This window comes from Rhodamnia argentea, chromosome 4 (genome assembly GCF_020921035.1).
Source record: "Rhodamnia argentea isolate NSW1041297 chromosome 4, ASM2092103v1, whole genome shotgun sequence".
NCBI lineage: Eukaryota > Viridiplantae > Streptophyta > Magnoliopsida > Myrtales > Myrtaceae > Rhodamnia > Rhodamnia argentea.
In genome coordinates, this window is record NC_063153.1 from 14,290,371 (window position 1) to 14,310,295 (window position 19,925).

A 19,925-nucleotide genomic window follows, 5' to 3' on the forward strand; every position below is an offset into this window, starting at 1 on the left:
AACAGGGAGGGGGAGAGAGAGGATTTGGTGAACTAAAACAAGAACAGAGAAAAATAGAAGAAGAATCAGCGGGACCGCCGTAGTCGATGATTGACGTACAGTACCCAAAGGATCAAACCCTAGGGCTCTGATACCATGAAGAGAAAAAACTCTCCTTTCATTCAATGAATATCTTTTTTTTTGTACATTTACAATACTCAATCTTATCATATATATATAAGACATCTGATAACCCTAATTAGGGGATATACAATAGGAAGGATTCTATACTAGGAAGCATACTATACAATAAAAAACTTCATAACAAATAGGCTAAAATAGCTCACAACCACAATAGCTTGTTTGGGAACGTGAATCGTGTTGCGAAAATAAATAAACAAAATCTCCATACTAGCTTAATGCGAATGTTGCGATATTGGATATCTGTTGTTAATCGATCAGTTCGATTCAATATACAAACCGTGTAAATCCAAATGTTGGAGTTGGTGTTTCTTGGTGGCTAGTGGGGATTATCAATTGTGTTCAACCCGATGTGTTCCAATTTATGACCAGAGATGTGATTGGGGTTGGGTTCGACAGACTCCAAGACCAAACTCCATTGGATCTGGCTTGTGTTCGTAGGATTAGTCCAGGCTATTGAGATGGGCCTTTCAGCTTAATTCCAAGCACATCTTCTTTCTTGGGTTGGGGTAAAATCAGATGGATTTTGTGGAGAGTGCAAACCATTCGACCTGTGATTCGAAATTCGGTTATGGAGTGCAATGCAGAGAACTTGATAATATATAAGTTGCCAGACAAGTATCGTATCGCGACTTTCTCTTTCACGTATTGTGCCCATGTCCGATCAAAGAATGCCATCGTACGTCGAAGCAAATAGTTTCACGACGAATTGTTTCATCAAAACCAAATTTGGGAGGGAAAACTAACGATTTAGCCTTAAAACCTATCATATGTTAATTCGATCCTAAACTTCCCAATTTTTCCACACGAAGTTCCAACGAAGTCCGTCCGGTCAATTGCCTCGGAAAGTCCCCGACGCGACAATCCACAAAATGCCCATGCCAGCATGCGACGTAGAACAATCGGCGATGACCGGACGTCACGCCAGCAATTTGGGATAGAATCATTTTCGGCACATCCATGTGCCGATGCACGTGACTCAATTAAACACGAGATTGTATGCACAGCAACTCTAGCTTTAGGCCATAGCTTAGTAGACCTACAAGAATGTAATTCGATGGTTGAGGGAAAGAAGATGCTTGGGGTGTGTGGTGGGGTTTTGGCTGGGGAGGGAGGGACAACTAAGCCTTAGTATTATTATTTGAGGATCATGCACGTTCAAAGGACGTTCCTTTTCAGCCTTAACCAAAGGCAAGCCAAAAGCAACACAAAGCTTCCACCAAGGTAGTGAAAGAAGACCCACTTGGCATTGAATTCTCACGTTGGATTTGGGCAAGAACTCCATTAATTGACCCTTCTTGATGGTCCCCAAATGATATCCCCTTTTACTAATTTGACATTTTTTGTCTCACTAAAGTTCTATTTAATCACGGGTTACCCTTGCTATAACAATCAAAAACATCATCATTATCCCAATTGACTTTTCTTTTTGTTCTTGGAGAAAATGATAAAGAAAAAAGAGACAAAGCAAATCAATGTTTTTTTTTTTAATCCGGAGCATGTGTTGGATGTTGCAGACAAGTACATGGAGCAATGGTCCACCACACGTTAGAAGGGATTATGGGGGTTAACAGTATGTAGTTTGATGTGGCTTGTCTACATCCACGTGTGATAATTCATAATATAATGCCAAACTGCCTGGTTTGGCCCTTTTTAGTTCTATTGCCGTGACATCAGAAGCAATATGTATAGTACCCGAGATGATATTCAAAGGGATTTATTCATTTAAAAATTAAATCTGATATTGTCAACTTTCTAGTTAATAAGCAAATATTAACTAGTATAAAGATAAGAAATTTGGCATTTTTGAAAAGTTAACGTAAAGGGAATTTTTTTTCTGCCAATGGCAAATGAAAAGACTCCCATAATCGACAAGGACAATGCCACCTACATAAGAGTCCCGGAGACATTTTGAAATTGCTCTTGGATCAAAATACATGACCGTTCATCCAAATTAACAGGCATAAATCATCTTATTTTCTTTCAAACTAGCGTGCATGATTTGAGTGGTTTAATCTACAGCCATCAATTTTAATATTTAGGATCAATTAAAGCTTGCACTGATAGGATGAAACATAAGCATATTCTAGCCAAAATCCAACACAACAATTGACCGGCCAGGGTTCTCGCTTGTGGCCGGTCGCCTACACCATTGACAAGGTCAGGCAACCCACAAAGGAAGAAGGAGAAGAAAAAAAGGTGAAAAGGAAAAGATAAAATAAGATAAGATTCAACATAATTTAAAAAAAAATCGTGAAAATTAAAAAAATTAAAAAGTTCTCTATATCGGCGTTGGCCGTGCCACGTCGGACGTACGGTCTATGTTAGTGATTTTCAACTAAAATTGACCAAAAAGATTGAATTGACAAACCGTCTAAAGGTTTAGAATTAAATTGATAAATTATCAAAATATTTAGAACTAAATTAATATAATTAAAAAAAATTAAAAATGAATTTTGACCCTCGTATAATAAGTTTAAGATTTGGGAGAATTTTCTCCGTCCTGCAATTGAACTTCTTATCAGGAAACATTAAAATTTCCACTGTTTTCTTGGTTCACGTGCTTTATTGGCATCCCATCTCATCACCACCACATCATCACTTTACAGATTGTCACGAAAATATAAAGCTTCTTTTATTATTATTATTATTATTAAAGCCAACACAGCAGGAGCTAAAACACTAAATTAACCTTGAAAACTAGGGTTTGTGGGATCCGTCGAATCATCCTAGCTTTTCACCATCTCACCCCACGACCTTTTTAATATAAGCTGTCTTTTCTTAAGTCAAAAACCCAAAACTATACCCAGAATAGCATATTTATTTTAAATTATTTTGTGACACCAAAAATCTTAAATTTGTACTGATATAACACATTTCTTCAATGAGCACCATTAAAAATCTATCTAAATAGACTCGGAAAAGCAAACGGCTTATGTGGCTTAAACCAAATGAAAATGATGTTATTTTAACTGAAAAATCATCATACTTAACATTAACAGAGAGTAAATATATCAAATAAGTGGAAGTTTAGGATTTTTTATCTAACGAGAAAAATTTTGTGATAAATATGTTACAATAGACATAGTTTTGGTGGCGCCGCTGGTTCACGCACTCTTCCTCTCACAAAAGGTCGAATGTTCGAATCTCGGGAGCGTCGCATGGTGACTTATCCGGTGGCACGTGTTGCCCCCAGGGTTTACCCCCGGCTGCCGGTAGTGCGGGGGTTCCCTGGGTCATCAAAAAAAAAAAAATAGACATAGTTTTGGAATTTTATGTTACAAAGAGAAAATTCATAGTAAATATGTCAGGATGGGCATAATTTGATGTTTTTCATGGCTTTTTCTCTCTTTTTTATTTGGCCATATTGTATAATCCAAATTTATCTGCTGCTTACATATGAAGAATAAAGTTTATACCAACAGTAAGGGACAATCTATAGAAATCTAAAGTCTAAAGTGGGAAGGCTAACTCTTCGGGCACTTGATGGTGAAATAAATAGCGAAGGTCACAATAGTTAATGAATTATATCTTCAATTGTAAGTTACTTTTGATTCCTTGCACCAAATGAAATGGTGCGGATATTCGTTTGAAGGATGGTCCTTTTCATCCTTAACAAAAGATAACAACACGAGAACCGCGCACTTTGAATTTTGGGCAGAACTTGTCATAAAACAGAAAAAAAAATTTCAAAAAAATTAAATAAATCATAAAACAAATTATCCACATCGGTCTACGCCATGCCACTTAGGACAGCTGAAGCCAACTAGATCATCATATCGACAATTTTCTGTCCGAAATTGAGCATAAAAATTGGATCGATCATCGTACAATAGATTTAGGAATTTTTGTACGGTTACCCTTAATTTAAGAGTACGAGTATAAAGACTCGATTATCTAAAAGCTCACTTTATACATGTCTCGATATATGGGGTTAACACACTCTTTGTATATGGGTCATCTTCTATTATCGATAATCTTAAGCTTTTAGGATGAACATTTTGATATTTTATCGAATCTAGGTTGTGCCCCGATTTGCTTGGAGTGCAAGCACTATGCTTTTGCATATAAAAATGTTTTCTTTCTTTCTTTTTTTGGCAGAGCATGTAGTGAATATAAAAGACAAAAAGATTTGGGAGCTTTTGCTTTTCCCAGGATTTCCCATGGTCCCCCCTACAGTTCTACGTGGGGTTCATGTGAGTTTCCTTTGGGTATGTCTTGTCCCCCCATCCCCGTGAAAATTCCCAATAATGCCAAAAGAGAGTTAGGTCGCATGCATTTAATTATTACGTCATTCGACCCCTTCTTTGGCCTTAGCACACCAATAATTGCATTTAGGGCCGGTGGCAAATTTATGAAATAAAAGGAATATTCCCGGACAGATATATTTCCAAGATAAATCATATAGATCGGGACCAATCAGATGCCACGTAAAATAAGATGTGACCGAATAATGTACATGTGAAACTGGGAAAGTCCTGGGGAGAAGAGGACACACTGTTTAGCGTATCTGATTTGCCATTTTAAATACCAAGCATCCTATATAGGGACGAGCAGCACGTCGACTCGATCGGAGAACGTCCAAACCGGATCGAATCACGAATCGGACCGGCAGTTCCCGATTTCATAGGCAACCAGGACCAATTATTTTTGTTTATTTTTTTGTATTTCTTTAATACAAACCCAATTTAATTAATATATCAAAATTAAAGTCAACATTGCTCACCCTTACTAATAATTCTCCGATTCCATTAGACCGCTTGGAAACCGGACCGGTTGGCGGTTATTGAATGTGACCAAAATGGATCGGGAACTGATCGGCGGTAATTAAAAATATGCAAAAAAAGGGGTAAAATTTTCAAATAACAAGCATCTTGGTAGAAAAAAATTATTTAAAGAAACATATAGTTTAAAGAATCTCAAAGGCAGCTTCACAATTTGTGTGAGAGCCGATATAATATAAGGCTCGAGCTTGACTTGACCCACATACTCTGCTACCCAAAACATGACTCAAATTCGATCAAGAATAAAAGATGATGCTCGAGCTTAACTCGAATGGAAAATCGAACAATTTGAAGTCAACTCGAATTGATAACTATCAAATTATGAATAAGTCGGAGCGCAAGTTTAATAAGCTCGAATATTTCTACCCTCCATTTTGTCTACGTGTGTTTCCTTTTACTATATCCAAAAAACTGGAAAGAAAAATAAAAGCTCGCTTAGTTTCATGAGCGTGCCGAGCTATGTATTTACGAGATCAACTTGACAAGATACTCGAGTGATTCGAGCTCGAAGTCGACTTTAAATCGTGCGATTTGATCTCGAGTGATGATTGAGTCGCATCCGAGCTACACAGAGTATCTTGATTCAGCTTCATCCCCAAGGCTTAATTTGTATTTACATAGGTTTTGGTGCTCTGGCATGTAAAATGGAAATTTTCTACGGTAGGATTTAGAGGTGACCGGTTCCATGGAACCGCTGGTTCCAGTTCAGGAACCGCCGGTTCCTAGGCCCAATAGCTCTTTTTCCTGGGCCTCCTCCCTTTTTAAAAAAAAAAAAAAAAAAACGGGTCAGAACCGTGGACCCGGTTAACAAGCCCGTTCCAGGCCCCGATTCAATTTTGGCCATGTCTAGTGGGATTGTCACGCCATCAAAGCTAAAATTGGATGAATAGTGACTGGTCGAATTGAACACCAAGCGTCCCAATCCTATGAGCCAAGACAACAATAGGGCAAACCTGCTCTGATCATGATGTCCACTTTGAAGCTTGATATGCCCTGGAAACAACTGTATGATTTCCAAATTTACCTCCGTGATTGATATGAACAAATTTTCCTTGCTTTTTTTGGAGCTTCTTCCCTTTTTCTTCGACACCTTCGCAAGAGAACGAATAGATTAAACCTTAAATAGAAACGACAGACGTCTAATTCGACATTTTTGACGACTAACTTTGTCTCGTGTCCACCAACCCGTTCTAAACGATCCCGATTAAAAGCACAAGAACCTAAATCCCCCTTTGATTGTACTTTTTTTAGTATTTTGAATTGACAAATATAAGTATATAGTTAAAAAAAAAGGTGCTAATCATATGACATATAGACTTTGATTGCCAATGCCGACCCAATTTTCTTTTTCATTTCATGTTTTGCAAGAACACACTTCATTCTAACCCAACTCACCATCTTCCCCAAATCGAAATTAGATATGGTAGATACAATCTCTTAGCTTCATGAGATCGTATACCAAATTGGGACATATGTAAATCTAGTGACGCATCATAATTTAGGTGCTTTAATGTGAGTGCCTATCAGTAAGTTATGTGGTCAACAACATAATTTGATGGGGGTGCCTTTTTCTCCCCAATTTGTGCACGTAGAGGTCAATTGAATACGGCATTAATTAATTGCTTAAAATTATAATCCTTTTTTAGTACCCCTTTTGATGAAATGATCACGATATTCCGGAATATTAAAAGCATATTCCTAAGGTCAAGCATCTTATTAAAGTCTCAAAGAAGAAATTTAAGAGAAGGGAAAGGTTATTTTAAACTTGGCCGATGATGATGGCTCCCTAAATCGTACGGATGCAAATCGTGAATATGAAGTCTAAGCAATGTGTAGACATCGTTTGACTAAAATGAAGACGATTGCTCAACCAGATCTAAGTTTTGTGCATAAATATATGATCGGCCAAGTGTCTCAAGACGATCTCCTATCTTGAATGATGACATCTTTAGATTCTCCGTTTTCAACCTTTTAATTCAATGAAAATAAACAATTCGATGAGCAATGTTCAAACTTCACCCGATTCGTTTCAATTGGGGCAAGACAAATGTGATGGTTATTTTGAAATGGGTATTCAAATATTAAACCAGAGACCGAAATGACCCGGAACCCGTCGGGCAAGGCTAATTCGGGTTCGTTTTTAGGTTGGATGGGTCCAGTTGCTCCATGAGTACGACTACGTAACCAAATTCTAATATTGGTTTTGTAAATTTTTTTCGCGATGAGAAATCCCGATTTATATAGTTAGATTGTTATTTACAGCATATTCCAAAGTCCGAATCGATGACCCAAACATGAAGTTATTTGCATTGTGAGTTCGTGATGAACCGAACGTGCCTAATTTGAACATGTTAGTCAGTTCCTTAACCGGTTAAAATAAGGATAAACAGGGTTATATTTAGTATCCTTCTTTAAAGTTTTTAGTCTGAATTCCAACTGTTACTTTTTTTTTCTGCTTTTTTAACTGCCACTTTTCAATTCCCGGCCAAAGTCTTAACTGTTACTCGAAGGCTTGAAGCATGAGGTCAGGGACAGGTAAACATCGTATCCCTCCATGAAATCGCTCCCCTTTTCTTGTCCCAATCTTTGATCTTCGCGATGAGGAGAGAGTAGCAGTGGGTGATGAGTCAGTGGATGAATGAATTTACCACACTCTTCTTCCCAAAAGAAAAGAAGTCACCATCCAGAGGAACCCCAGCGTCCACCAAAGATGAGCTGAAGAAATGAAAGCCATGGAAGAACAAAGAGCACACGCGAGTCAAGACTCGAGGAGAAACCCCGCCATTAGATTAAGCAGACCGACCTCCTCCAAGAGTCCAATTTCAACTCGAGTAAACATTGATTCTCTTCTCGTGTTATTCCCATTGACACTCCACTCAAATCTAACCTCCCCCACCAAATAAGATACTGCCACATCTCTCTCTCTCTCTCTCTCTCTCTCTCTCTCTCTCTAGGAAGGGTGTTTCTTGTCTGTAACTGTTCAGTTCCTCCGTGAGTGGGGTTGCTTGAAGTACACAGGGCATTTCAATTCGTGCGTCGGTTTCAGTTCGTGGAATTAATTTCACGTTGGTGAAGAAGAAGGCGTTTCTGGGGTCACTGCGGGTTCCAGAGCATGTGGTTTATTCACAGAGAGATTGATTAATCTCTTTTCTTCCCCTTTTTTAATTTTTTTGTGTTTCCTCCGCCAAAAGGGTAGAAAAAGATTATTGCTTTGCTCTCACTGAACGTGGGGTCTCTCTCTTGCTGATCTATTTCCATTCCCTCTTCGATCTCGCTTCAAGTGTTGCCAAGTCTATTAGTTTAGCAATCTTTTTTTTCTTTCTCTCTTTTGTAGAGTTTAATTTTTCCCTTTTCTATATTGTATTTGGGCTTTATTGGTGCTTGTTCCTCATTGAGGGAGTTGGGGTTAGGATTGGGATTAGGTGTTGAAGGAGATGGGGGTGGTGATGCAAGTGATCATTGCCCAGCTGGTTCAAGTCTGTATCATCACCTTTGCTTCAGCTGTTCAGGGATCTGCAGGTACAGATACTTTCTTGCCTTTTTTTACTTGTTATACTGTGATTTTGAGCACTTGGTGCAGCTGCTGAACTTAAAGTTTGATCTAATAATGATAACTGTTGTCTTCTTGGTTTATGAAATTTCGCTTAGCAATTGTAAGGTCTCTAAATATAATGAAAGTTGCACAAATCTGTCCCTTTGTTGGCTCACTGCTAATGTCATGCTGTCGCATCTAGTGGTTCGTCTGTAATGACTGAGCTGGAGCATGAATTGAGGAGACTGGCAAAGGCATGGCAGATCCACCGTTTGTGCTATTGTTCTTCCCTTGAATTTGCTATTTTCTGTGCAGTATCGTGTAAAAATCACACTTGGCGGTCCTTGATTACAAGTTCTAGTTCGATGTTTCCCCGAATTAAAATTCGTAGATTTCAGCATTATCTATTCCCATCTAAGCTTTCTCTTCTGGGAAATGTTTGCTAGGTCATGGTTTACCCTACAAATGGCCATTAGGCATGGTTTGCATAGATGTTTCTGCTGTATTTCTTCATTTAAATAGGCTTTTCTGAATCTACTATTTTCTGTCATGTAGTTGGTTTTCGCTAAATCTAGATCAGCATTGATGCGAATCTTACTTGGACCAATCGAAAGCAAAATGGATTTTAAGCTTTGAAATTTTTCCATGGACAGTTTAATAGTCTGTCAAATGTTCGTTTTTATTTTTTATTTTTCCTTTTGAAATCCTTTATAGGGTACAACATATCTCCATCTACTGATAATTTCTCCGCTATTCCCCCAATAGGAGCAGAGCCTCCTGCCCATCAAATGAAGTCACTCAAAAGCAGCGCGCCAAGTTCATTAGATGGTAATTTCTCTGTCTTTAGAAAATTTTCAATTTCAGTTAGCTTTTAAATAGTTGAGCTTCTCTTTCCACAATTCAGGCTCAACTTTGCGCTCTCCACTAGCAGCACCACCTCTTTTGTCTTCCTCGCCGTCCCCAGACCAAAGAAGCCCGGTCCAAAATGCACCGAGCCCCATATCTCAGCCCAATGGTATGTGACTCTGAAACTGCTGGATCCTTACCCTTCTTGATATAATTTAAGCCTCGTTTCTCATTCAGGGTCTATTTTACAACCTCCACTTGCATCACCACCTTTGTCTGCTTTGCCGCCTCCGAAGACTACTGAACTTGTACCATTGTTGTCACCAAGTAATCCTAGTTCATTCTTTCCACACCTGTTGGCGCCTCCACCAATGAGTACTGAAAGAGGGGTTTTGGCTCCCCCACCAAGCAAATCTCCTGAGAAGGCACCGGTACATGTAACTCCTGCAGTCTCTGTAGCTCCTGGTACATACCAATTTGTTCTATTATGTTTTACTAGTGATCCATGCGATTATTGTCATTCATGAGCTGTCTTTTGTCATTGTGATGTTCAGCTCCTACTTTAACACCTAGAAAACATTCACCTGCACAGTCACCAGTAGACAATGCTAGTATTCCTGCAACTTCCCCACCAGCTGGACACCAAAGAAATGATTCAGCAGGCCATAGTCCCGTCCCTGAAGCAAGTGTCCCAAGTAGGTGATTAGCATTTTTAATGATTGTCATTTGATTTGCTCCGACTGTATTTAATCTGTTCATGTCCAAGAACAGCGCCATTTCCATCTCCACCGAGAAAAATAGGACAGAGTCCACCAGCAGAACATCCTGTGATGCCTCATATCGCACCACCTGTACCACCTGGTGCGCCTCAGGACATAATCTTCGAGGGATTACCTTTCTAACAGCATTTGTTGTTAAAGGTGTTTTTTTTTATCTTGATAAATTAATTGCAGTGCCAGCAGCGTCTCCATCAAATGAGGGGACACAAAATTCTCCGTCAGTCCACCCACATGCACCTGAAGAATCTCCATCCATAGAAGCAGGTACCAACTACAATATAGGTATAGTGACATAGTGAGAAATTTTGAAGCCATTGTGCATAGAAGAGATGTAGGTTATTGCTAAAGGTATATATATATATAAAAAGTCAGGTTATAGCTCATATATTGACGTGTTTTTCGATTGATGAGACATCTCTTGAGCACTACTGGATATATAGGATTGGAGGAGCCATGATCATATGATTGATGTCTCTGGCTTGCTTGTTGCTGACTCTCCCCCTTTAGCTTTGTCTATCTTTATCACGTCCATTTGGTTTTTGAGTAGCAAATATGATGCTTCATTTGTCCTATATGAGATTGCAGGTCATCACATGTCTCCCGCATTACCTCCACTGAAGGAAAGAGACAAGATGCCTGCTGCTCCACCCTCAAATAATGCAGCCACTGATCTATCTCCTGCGAAACATCCACCTAAAGGTACAGGGATGACCTGCGTGCTGTTTGTAAATGCCATCAAGAATCCTGTCCTCAACATAGCGAAATTTCTCTGACAGGTTCTTTTGATGCTGTATCTCCTTCAGTGCACAAAGCTGGCACTCCCGCTCCCTCACTTTTGCCCCCTCCAAGCGAAGGGCATCGTTCGCCTGCATCTTTACCTCCAGCTTCATTTGTTAACCATCGTCATACTAGGAAGGCCATACTACCTCCAAGCCATTCGCCTTTGCCTTCTACAGGTCAGCTTTTCATCACTTCTCAATCAGGACTTGGGATTGTGTGCGCTAAGTGGTGAAAATAAAGTTCAGTGTCAACTTTAGATTTATTTGTGCAGATTCATCTGGCGGCGTAGCTCCTTCCCCACACAAAACCGGTCATATCTATGCCGATGCTCCCTTGCCTCCTCCTCCATTACCTTCCAGCACAGGGCATCCTATTTCTGCAAAGTCGCCCTTGCCCTCATCTAACATGCGTCGTGTAAGAGGGAACAAAATTAGCAGTCCTCCTCCTTTCTCCGACCATCGAGCTTCTTCTCCAGGTTCCACAAGTCAAGTGGTTTAGAATTTGCATTTGGGATTCATGTGTTGACCGAATAGAATTTCGGGGATAGGTTGCATTTCTGTCACTGTGATTCTTATTCTTTTCTTTCTAATATCTGTCAGGTCCAGTTTCCGCTCCAGCTACACTTCCACAACATAAACAAAGACATAATACTTCTCCATCACCGAGTCCAGGTAGGCACATACTCGATATGTTAAGAGCCATTTTGTTTGATGGCGCCCAACCAAATTTTTACATCTGACGCTGTCCTTGCTCAGGCTCTTTGGTTTCTCCACCCCATTTCACCAATCCTCCTTCAAAGAGTGACTTACCGCTTGCACCTTCTCCGTCTCCAAGAACTGCATCTGGCCATCCCAAAAGTAAGAGAAAATGTGGTATTTCTTAGTTTAGATTGTAGTGTATTATTCTTTCTATCTTACTTTGCTGTTGGTTAATGTATGTGGTGCAATTTATCAAGTTCCTCCTTCTAAGCCTCCATCGACAAATCTCATAGTGGCTCCTCCGCCTCCTATTCGGGCATTACCACCCCCACCTCCAAATCAAGGTTAGTTGAACCATGTTCTGCTTTTGTTTTCTCTGGTGATTACAGCCAGATGTCGAGCCTTCACTATTTTTGAAGATGTAAAACGGGGATATTCTTTTCTGCAGATTGTTCAACAACGACATGCATGGAGCCATACACCAATACTCCTCCTGGGTCCCCCTGTGGCTGCGTATGGCCTATGCAAGTCGGTCTGCGTCTCAGTGTTGCTCTTTATACTTTCTTCCCCTTGGTTTCGGAGTTGGCTGAAGAAATTGCTTCAGGGGTGTTTATGAAGCAAAGTCAAGTCCGCATAATGGGGGCGAATGCTGCCACTGAGCAGCCCGAGAAAACCATCGTGCTAATTGACTTGGTACCTCTGGGGGACGAATTTGATAATACTACTGCTTTCTTGACTTTCGAGAGATTTTGGCATAAGCAGATCTTCATAAACACTTCCTACTTTGGTGATTATGAAGTACTGTACGTGCGATATCCCGGTAATGCTTTCTGTCAGCCATGGCGCCTGTCAGTAACTTTTTCCCTTCATTTTATGACACTAAGTCGATCTTGAGACATTGCTGTATACTTGTATTGGGTTTACAGGATTACCTGCATCACCGCCTTTGCCCCCAGATGCTGCAATAATCGATGGTGGGCCCTATTCTGCCAATGACAATAATGCAAGAACAAATAAACCTCTCGGGGTAGATGTGCAGAGGGGGCAGCATAATCACGGGCTAAGTGGGGGTGCGGTTGCTATTATTGTCCTATCTGCCCTTGTTGCTGTTGTTTTATGCTCTGTTGCCGGTTGGATTTGGATAATGAAACACAGAGATCGAGTTTTTCGACCTGCGCCGACTCCCCAGGCCTTGTTACCGTCTGTTGCAAAGTCACCAGGTAATAGTCGATCACCAACAGTGTTAATTGGATGTGCTGTCGTGATATTTTCGCATGGACCAGAGTATGTGGAGATCGGTGGTCAAAGGTGGTCCATAAAACAATAACTCCAGAAGAAGTTGGCCAAAATGATTGGTTATGTCGCTTAGAAAAGTTAGTCTAATGGAAAACATTTTCATTATTGACAATATGCCTAATTATTTTCGTAGGCGATGAAAATATTGTTTATTGTCATTTTTATAAGTGTACACATGATCTTTTTTATAAGCGAAGACACGCGATCATTTTTTGGTCAATGTTTTTCAAATCTGCAATTTTCCATAAAACAAACGCACCCTTAGTGCCATTTTCAGAAAGATGAGTCCTAGTAGATGTCCCATATTTTAGTAGTAGAATGGACAAGAACATTAACTTGGTTAATAGTTTGTAGCAACATAGCGTATGATTCCAATTAAGTATTGCGAGATTGGGTCGAAGGAAGTTCTCCCATTCTCACTATGGAGTCCGATGTCTTGCAGTTACGGCAGGGCCTATCCTCGGAAGTGGGCCGAGCTCTGCCTCGTTGTCATTTGGATCTAGCATACCAACTTATGCAGGGTCAGCTAGAACTTTAAGCGTGAGTGACATTGAAAGAGCTACTGATCATTTCAACGAGTCAAGAATACTTGGCGAAGGTGGCTTTGGGCGTGTATATAGTGGCATTCTTGAAGATGGGACCAAAGTAGCTGTGAAAGTTCTGAAGAGGGAGGATCAACAGGGTGGCCGGGAATTCTTAGCCGAAGTCGAGATGCTTAGCCGCTTACATCACAGGAATCTTGTCAAGCTGATTGGTATATGCACGGAGGAACGTGTCCGCTGCCTTGTGTACGAACTTATTCCGAATGGCAGTGTGGAATCTCATTTGCATGGTAGGTATAGTGTAGATTAACATGCAACTTTTATCTAGTATTAACAATTTTTTAATCTCTCTCTTCATTCTGCTTCATGAGGTGTAAAGCCAGTGTATATTTTCCCATGCTTTCAGGAGTTGACAAGGAAGCTGCCCCACTAGATTGGGGCGCTAGGATGAAGATAGCGCTCGGTGCTGCTCGTGGTTTGGCCTATTTGCATGAGGACTCAAGCCCGCGTGTTATACATAGGGACTTCAAGGCCAGCAACATATTATTGGAACATGATTTTACGCCTAAAGTGTCGGATTTTGGTTTGGCTCGCACCGCTATGGATGAGGAAAATAGACACATCTCTACACGTGTCATGGGAACCTTCGGGTTAGGAAATTCCTCTCTTGTTCAAATAGTTCCTTTGATTTCCAATCTCGTATTCTTTGGTTAATTCTAAATGTGTTGGCATTAAATGTTAGTTTAAAGCAGCATAACCTCAGTAATTTGAGGTCTCTTTGGAAGATTGGTACCCTATTCTCTGGTACATCCATCTTAACATCACGAGTTCGGATTCAAATCAAAATTCGTTCTTGCTAACTTTCACTGGACTTATGGTCTCAAGAGACTCGTGCAGAAGTATCTGTTAGCTTATAGGCAATTGTCTCTTTGATGTTTGGTCATTCAGATGTGACCCTTTAAGATTCTAAGTCGTTTGCTTTGAGATTATATCTAACTTGGTCATCTTGTCACATTATTGAAATCCTCTTCACATGTCGATTGCATCCAGGTATGTTGCTCCCGAATATGCCATGACAGGGCATCTTCTCGTGAAAAGCGATGTCTACAGTTATGGAGTCGTACTCCTTGAGCTCCTGACAGGAAGAAAGCCGGTTGACATGTCACAGCCACCTGGTCAAGAGAACCTAGTTGCCTGGGCTCGTCCGCTACTCACTAGCAGAGAAGGGCTAGAAGCAATTCTAGACCCATGTCTTGGACCTACCGTCCCCTTTGATAGCGTGGCCAAAGTGGCGGCGATCGCTTCGATGTGCGTGCAGCCGGAGGTATCACACCGTCCTTTCATGGGTGAGGTCGTGCAGGCGCTAAAACTAGTATGTAATGAGTGCGAGTGTGGTGAGGCTAGAGAGGCCGGTTCCAGAAGTTATAGCCGAGAAGATTTGTCCATTGACTTGGATCCCAAGGCTGGTGCTGGCTCTGGACCGTCACAGCATCCTCTACATGGCAGATACTCGGATCCAGACTACGATTCTGTCAGTAATAGTGAGCGAGGAGTGTCGGTTTCGGATTTTCTCGGCACAGCAGGGTACACAAGGCCCATCTCAATTTCATTTCGGAGGTATTCGAGCTCGGGTTCTTTAAGAGTGGGAAGAGGAAGGCATTTTTGGGAGAGACTGAGGAGATTGTCCGGAGGCAGCGCGAGTGAACACGGCGGCACCTTTTTGGGTTTATGGCCAGGTTCCAACTGAGGGAAATCTCTTAAGCTGAGAAGCATCGACTCGAGTTGCTACCTTTTTGATTTCTTTGTTCTTGGATTTTTGCAGATCAGCCAGCACAGTAGTCCTCTATGGACGACTACGGCTCACATCAGCTTGTGATCACAGAACAGGAGAACCAGTCGGTGCGAACCGACAGTCCGGCATAAATGTTCGGCACCAACGGGATGTCATTAATCCTACCTTAATAAGTGTATATGGAGGAGGAGCTGTTACAGACTGAGCTTTCCGCCGAGGCCGCGAATGCGCGGTTGTGCTACTTACGGGAGGGGATGGTTTTGTTTAATGAGGCGTAAATTTTTTTGTTGACTTGTAATTGGAGAGAGAGAAGATGGTTGGAATGAAAAGCTTCAATGTCTGAAATGTACAGAACGTTAATGGTGAGCGAAGCACTCCATTCACCATGCCGAATCTAAGTGAACTCCGCTAACGGGCAACACCGTAGCTAGATAAAGAATTTCCGGCATGTGCTCATCACTGTCGATAATACGAGATCCAATGATCGGCCAACGATTATTTCACTTGATAGACCCGTTCTTATGGAACAAGCATATGCTTAGCTCTGCTGGTGCTCTGTTGACCCTCATTGTTTTCTGGATTTGGTTTTGTTTCGTAGTATTCCGTGCTTTGCTTTACTTCAATTTAGTTTGCTCTGAAGTTTATGTACTTATTATGTATCCTTTTGAGTAATAAATATAACGTCATTTTTAAAGGAAATATCTGTTAAGAAGACTAAAGTACAAAAAAAAAAATCCATTAAATATTTTCGCATACTAAAGTAGAAATTTTAAGAGGGCTTAATCACCACGAGATTCGAGATGATCGAAATTTTAGAACCTTTGGCACTATATCTAAAGTCCTAAAAATTGTTACGAAAGAGCAATTGAATCCGAAAATTTTCAAAATGTTCAATCGAGTCTTAAAAATTGTCATGAAAGTGCAATTCAACAATTCAGTCTTAAAACTTTCAAAAGTCGCAATCAAGTTATAAAACTTATCAAAAAAATGCAATCGAGTCCTAAAATTTTTAAAAAGTGCAATCAATGGGAGGACTTGATTTCATCAATTTGACATGTTTTAGAAATTAATTATACTTTTTGAAAGTTTTAGGACTCAATTGTATTTTCTAGGGGTGAGCAAAAAAGACCACCCGGACCGGACCAGGACCAAGACCGATGGTCCGGCTCCCGGTTTTAGGGGGATCCAGTTCGGTTCCCAATTCCTAAAATTGGAACCGTTGACCGGGCGGTCCTGTTCCCGGTTCCAAGGCCTGGGACCGGACCGGTCCACTTTTTTTAAAATTTTTTTAAAAGATAAACCTAACGTTTACTTATTTTTTAGGTTTAGGTCATTTAGGATTTCTTTGCTTCACTTCGGCAAAGTGCCGCAAACATTTTTTCTTACCTTTCCACTGTCCAATCTCCACTTATTTTGTTACACAGACGAGTCTTGAGTCATCCTACCGCTTGTCTCGCCTCAAATTTCATTGGCACCGTCTACAAAGTGTGCATTTATTTTTCGGAACCGCGGACCGTAAACCCTTGGAACCACCTAGGAACTAGGACCACCGGTCCGGTTCCCGGTTTTTGATCGGAACCGGACTGGACCGGGAATCGCTCACCCCTAGTATTTTCGTGAGGAGTTTAGGATTTAATTAATTTTTTTTAAAAAAATTTAGTACTTAATTGCAGTTTCGTCGTAAGCTTCGGGACTTCTAAGTTTCAAAGCACTTTTCTCTTAAATTTAAGTGAATGAGCTCAAGCCCAGGCCAAAGGTTTGGGCCATTAGATGGTCCAAGCCCACCTTTTTTCTCTGCTTTATATTCATCTTCTCCCGACGCTAAGAAACGGCTCTTCACTGCTATCGAACTCGAAGAGGAAGCTTGACGCAGAACGACGACTCCGAGCTTCAGCGACGACGATGGTGAGACTCTCGCTCGTTCTTCAAAAACCCTAGAGCTCCATCTCGTTCGATGCTCGACTGGCCGATTTGATTCTCTTTCTGCGGATTATTTCGTGTTTCGATTTCGTAGGCGCCGAGAGCAATCACCAGTCCGGTGCCGGATTCGTTGTACCCGGCCCTGGCCTTCCTCATGCTCGCGATCGGACTCATCTTCACCGCCACGTTCTTCATGTGAGCTCCGATCTGGCCTCCACACGCCATTTTCAGTCTGTTTTCTTCTGTCTTGTTTGGCTCGAAGTTTTTGGAGTGTTCGGAGATGTTACTCTTCGCTTGCTTGCTTGGTGAAGTTTTTTTGGGTGCCTGGCCGTCGCGTTTTGGAGGAATTAGAATTCAGAGTGTGGACTGGTTGATTCTCTTGGGTGTTTTGGCGGATTGCGGCGGATTGGGATTTGGATCGCCGGCGCATGCTGTGTTGTAGTTAGGAAGACTGGATAGTGATGTTGAAAGTAGGAGGGAATTTGACTAACAATTTGTGGTGGATGCAAACTATACGGTCGGTTCAGTTGTTTCAGTTTGATCTCGAACCTGATTCTCTATTGCGGACTTTGGCATTGCATTTTCGTCGCCACTCTTCATGTAGACTCTCAGGTGTAAGATGTAAGATTGTGTGCAATTGATGCGGTATTGTTATATGTATACATGACTCTTAGAACTTGATATTCACCTTGGAAGCTGTTTGAACCAGCATTAGGAAGAAAATAGATAGTCCTGCTCTTTGAACTCGAGATAGGTAATGGACCGTGTGGTTCTATATCGAGTTGCAAGTTTGTGATCTGACAGGCGAGCGGAAATAAGCGCAATAGATATTGACCAAGTGAAGTAATCCCAATCGCTACAGTTACTGGATTCTTAGGATGGTTGTCTTTTCTCTTTTCTTTGTTTTCGGCTTCTTTGCCTCCAGCCTAATAACTTCCATTTCAGAGTCATGACTCATGAGTTATGTTGTTGTTTGTTTACCTCCAGATTCACTGAAGGATGGATATGAAACATCAATTGAAATTAAGGAGTTGTCTTTCTTAGTTTAGGACAATAAATCACCCTTTAAGAGCTGACTATCTCTCCTACGTCAGATATGTGCTTGGAAAGAGATTTGGGAAGAGATTTTTTGGTTTGTAGCAATCCAATTTTTTCACTACCTTTGATGTGTTGTCAAGGGAGTGATGGCCCCAGGCTAGCTTGTGGCTTGTCCATCATTGACTTTGTCAATTGGAACTAGGAGAGATATGTGCATTAGGGAAGTGTCCGAGTTCTGGCTCTTTTGAGAGATTCTCTAGACTGAACCGGGGTATTGAGTTATTGGCTCATGTTGCATATTTTCATCATTGCTAAATAGTAATTGGCCAAATGACTGGTAACGGTTCTGGTGTTCTGATGTCCGAGGGATAATTATTTGTATTAACTGGTAGATGTTCAACATCGTCCAGATTTGTAGCAGCATCCAGAATATCCTGTGTCTCTGCCCCCGCACCTGCTGTCTTAAGTCTAAGATACTTCTTTTTTGCAGTTACGAGACAACCTCCTCAAGACGGAACCTCAGCATTGTCAAGGAGGTGACTACAGGGGCTGTGGCGTCTGTTTTCCTGGTACATTTTGCTTCTCTGTTTATCTCCTGTGCACATACATGCTCGTAGAATCGCGAGCCTCGATACAGATCAATTGTGCATGTGAGCTTATCATTCTTTTTCTGATTTTCCCTTTCTGGTGCAGGGATTCGGGTCCTTATTTCTTCTTCTCTCATCGGGCGTGTATGTTTGATTCGTGAGGATCGAGTTGGTTGCTGTTATCTGACTGGATATAGTTTTTTATAATGGACAATGTCCTCTAGAATGCTGGGAACAATTTTGGCAGGCTTAGATCAGGGAGGTTTTCATTAGTAGAAAGAAATAGTGGTTTTCAAATCCCATGTTGCTTCCCTCTTGTTTCACAGATTCGTCCTATGATTTAATGCCTCGCCCCTTACAACTGCATGACCTTCCATGTTTTCAAATCCCATCTTGTTTCCCTCTTGTTGTTTGACAGATTCTTCCTATGATTTAATTCCTCGCCCCTTACAACTTACTGACCTTCCATGGTTACTGAAATATATCTGAATGCTCTAAGTGCTTTGTGGAACTTAATCTGTCCTGTTGCAATTTTGTCGTCAGTGTACAATCTTATGACACAAGCTAGGTGACCACTCGATGTGTATGTCAAAAACTCAGGGAGACCAAAATGTCTTAGCCCTAAGTTTCTGCAGAGAAGCCGGTAAAGTGGTCCATTCTTCGCCGAAGAAAGGAGTAATAAGAACATGGATATCTTGTATTAGGTAAATCGTAATACGGCATCACTCATGGCCAATCTTTAATAAAAGGAGCTGGCGACACCAATGTGTTGGAGGAGTGCACGGTTTAGGTTACAACCAGAAGAGCTATTTGATTTGTTTCGGATTTGTAAAGCAATGGCCATTGCTTGGGTAAGCGGAATACCTATCAAAGTCTTCATTGCCAGCATGAAAGATTGCTTCCCTGACCGAGACGGGAATTTCAGTCTTGCTCTGTTTCTTATGTTGTGGTCTAATGTGCAACGTTGATTCTCATGATTTTGCTCCATGATTGAGGAGTCGGCATCATGCAATTACAATCCGACCATCTAGCACAACAACGGTAGCCTATTTGGCTAGGATTGTCGTCCAAATGAGTTGGGTTCACGTGTAAATGTTTAAACTCGACTCGACTCAATCGAAGGAGCTTGGCTCGACGAAATTTGTAGTGAT

The 19,925-nt window shown here is 41.1% G+C and overlaps 2 protein-coding genes across 8 annotated transcripts; both read left to right on the forward strand.

Moving 5' to 3' along the window:
* The first annotated feature begins 7,559 nt into the window (after positions 1-7,559).
* Positions 7,560-15,613, forward strand: LOC115749141 (receptor-like serine/threonine-protein kinase ALE2). Of its 7 annotated transcripts, XM_048277305.1 has the most exons (19): positions 7,563-8,483; positions 9,211-9,243; positions 9,274-9,324; positions 9,401-9,511; positions 9,580-9,807; positions 9,897-10,037; positions 10,114-10,203; positions 10,296-10,385; positions 10,707-10,820; positions 10,898-11,077; positions 11,173-11,376; positions 11,501-11,572; positions 11,657-11,758; positions 11,857-11,943; positions 12,048-12,419; positions 12,526-12,819; positions 13,338-13,727; positions 13,844-14,087; positions 14,488-15,613. In XM_048277305.1, the coding sequence occupies exons 1-19, from the start codon at positions 8,399-8,401 to the stop codon at positions 15,182-15,184; spliced, it is 3,585 nt and encodes a 1,194-aa protein (XP_048133262.1). In that variant the 5' UTR covers positions 7,563-8,398; the 3' UTR covers positions 15,185-15,613. The 7 variants fall into 7 exon arrangements, with proteins under 7 accessions (XP_048133261.1, XP_030541703.1, XP_048133262.1 ...); XM_048277304.1 differs by having other exon boundaries at positions 7,560-8,483; positions 9,211-9,324; positions 10,925-11,077; XM_030685843.2 differs by having other exon boundaries at positions 7,562-8,483; positions 9,211-9,324.
* Positions 15,614-16,994: 1,381 nt separating this feature from the next.
* LOC115749175 (transmembrane protein 258-like) lies at positions 16,995-19,073 on the forward strand. Its single transcript, XM_030685880.2, has 4 exons — positions 16,995-17,134; positions 17,244-17,344; positions 18,678-18,756; positions 18,881-19,073. Exons 1-4 carry the CDS (start codon positions 17,000-17,002, stop codon positions 18,926-18,928), a joined length of 363 nt encoding a protein of 120 aa, XP_030541740.2. The 5' UTR covers positions 16,995-16,999; the 3' UTR covers positions 18,929-19,073.
* Positions 19,074-19,925: the final 852 nt, after the last annotated feature.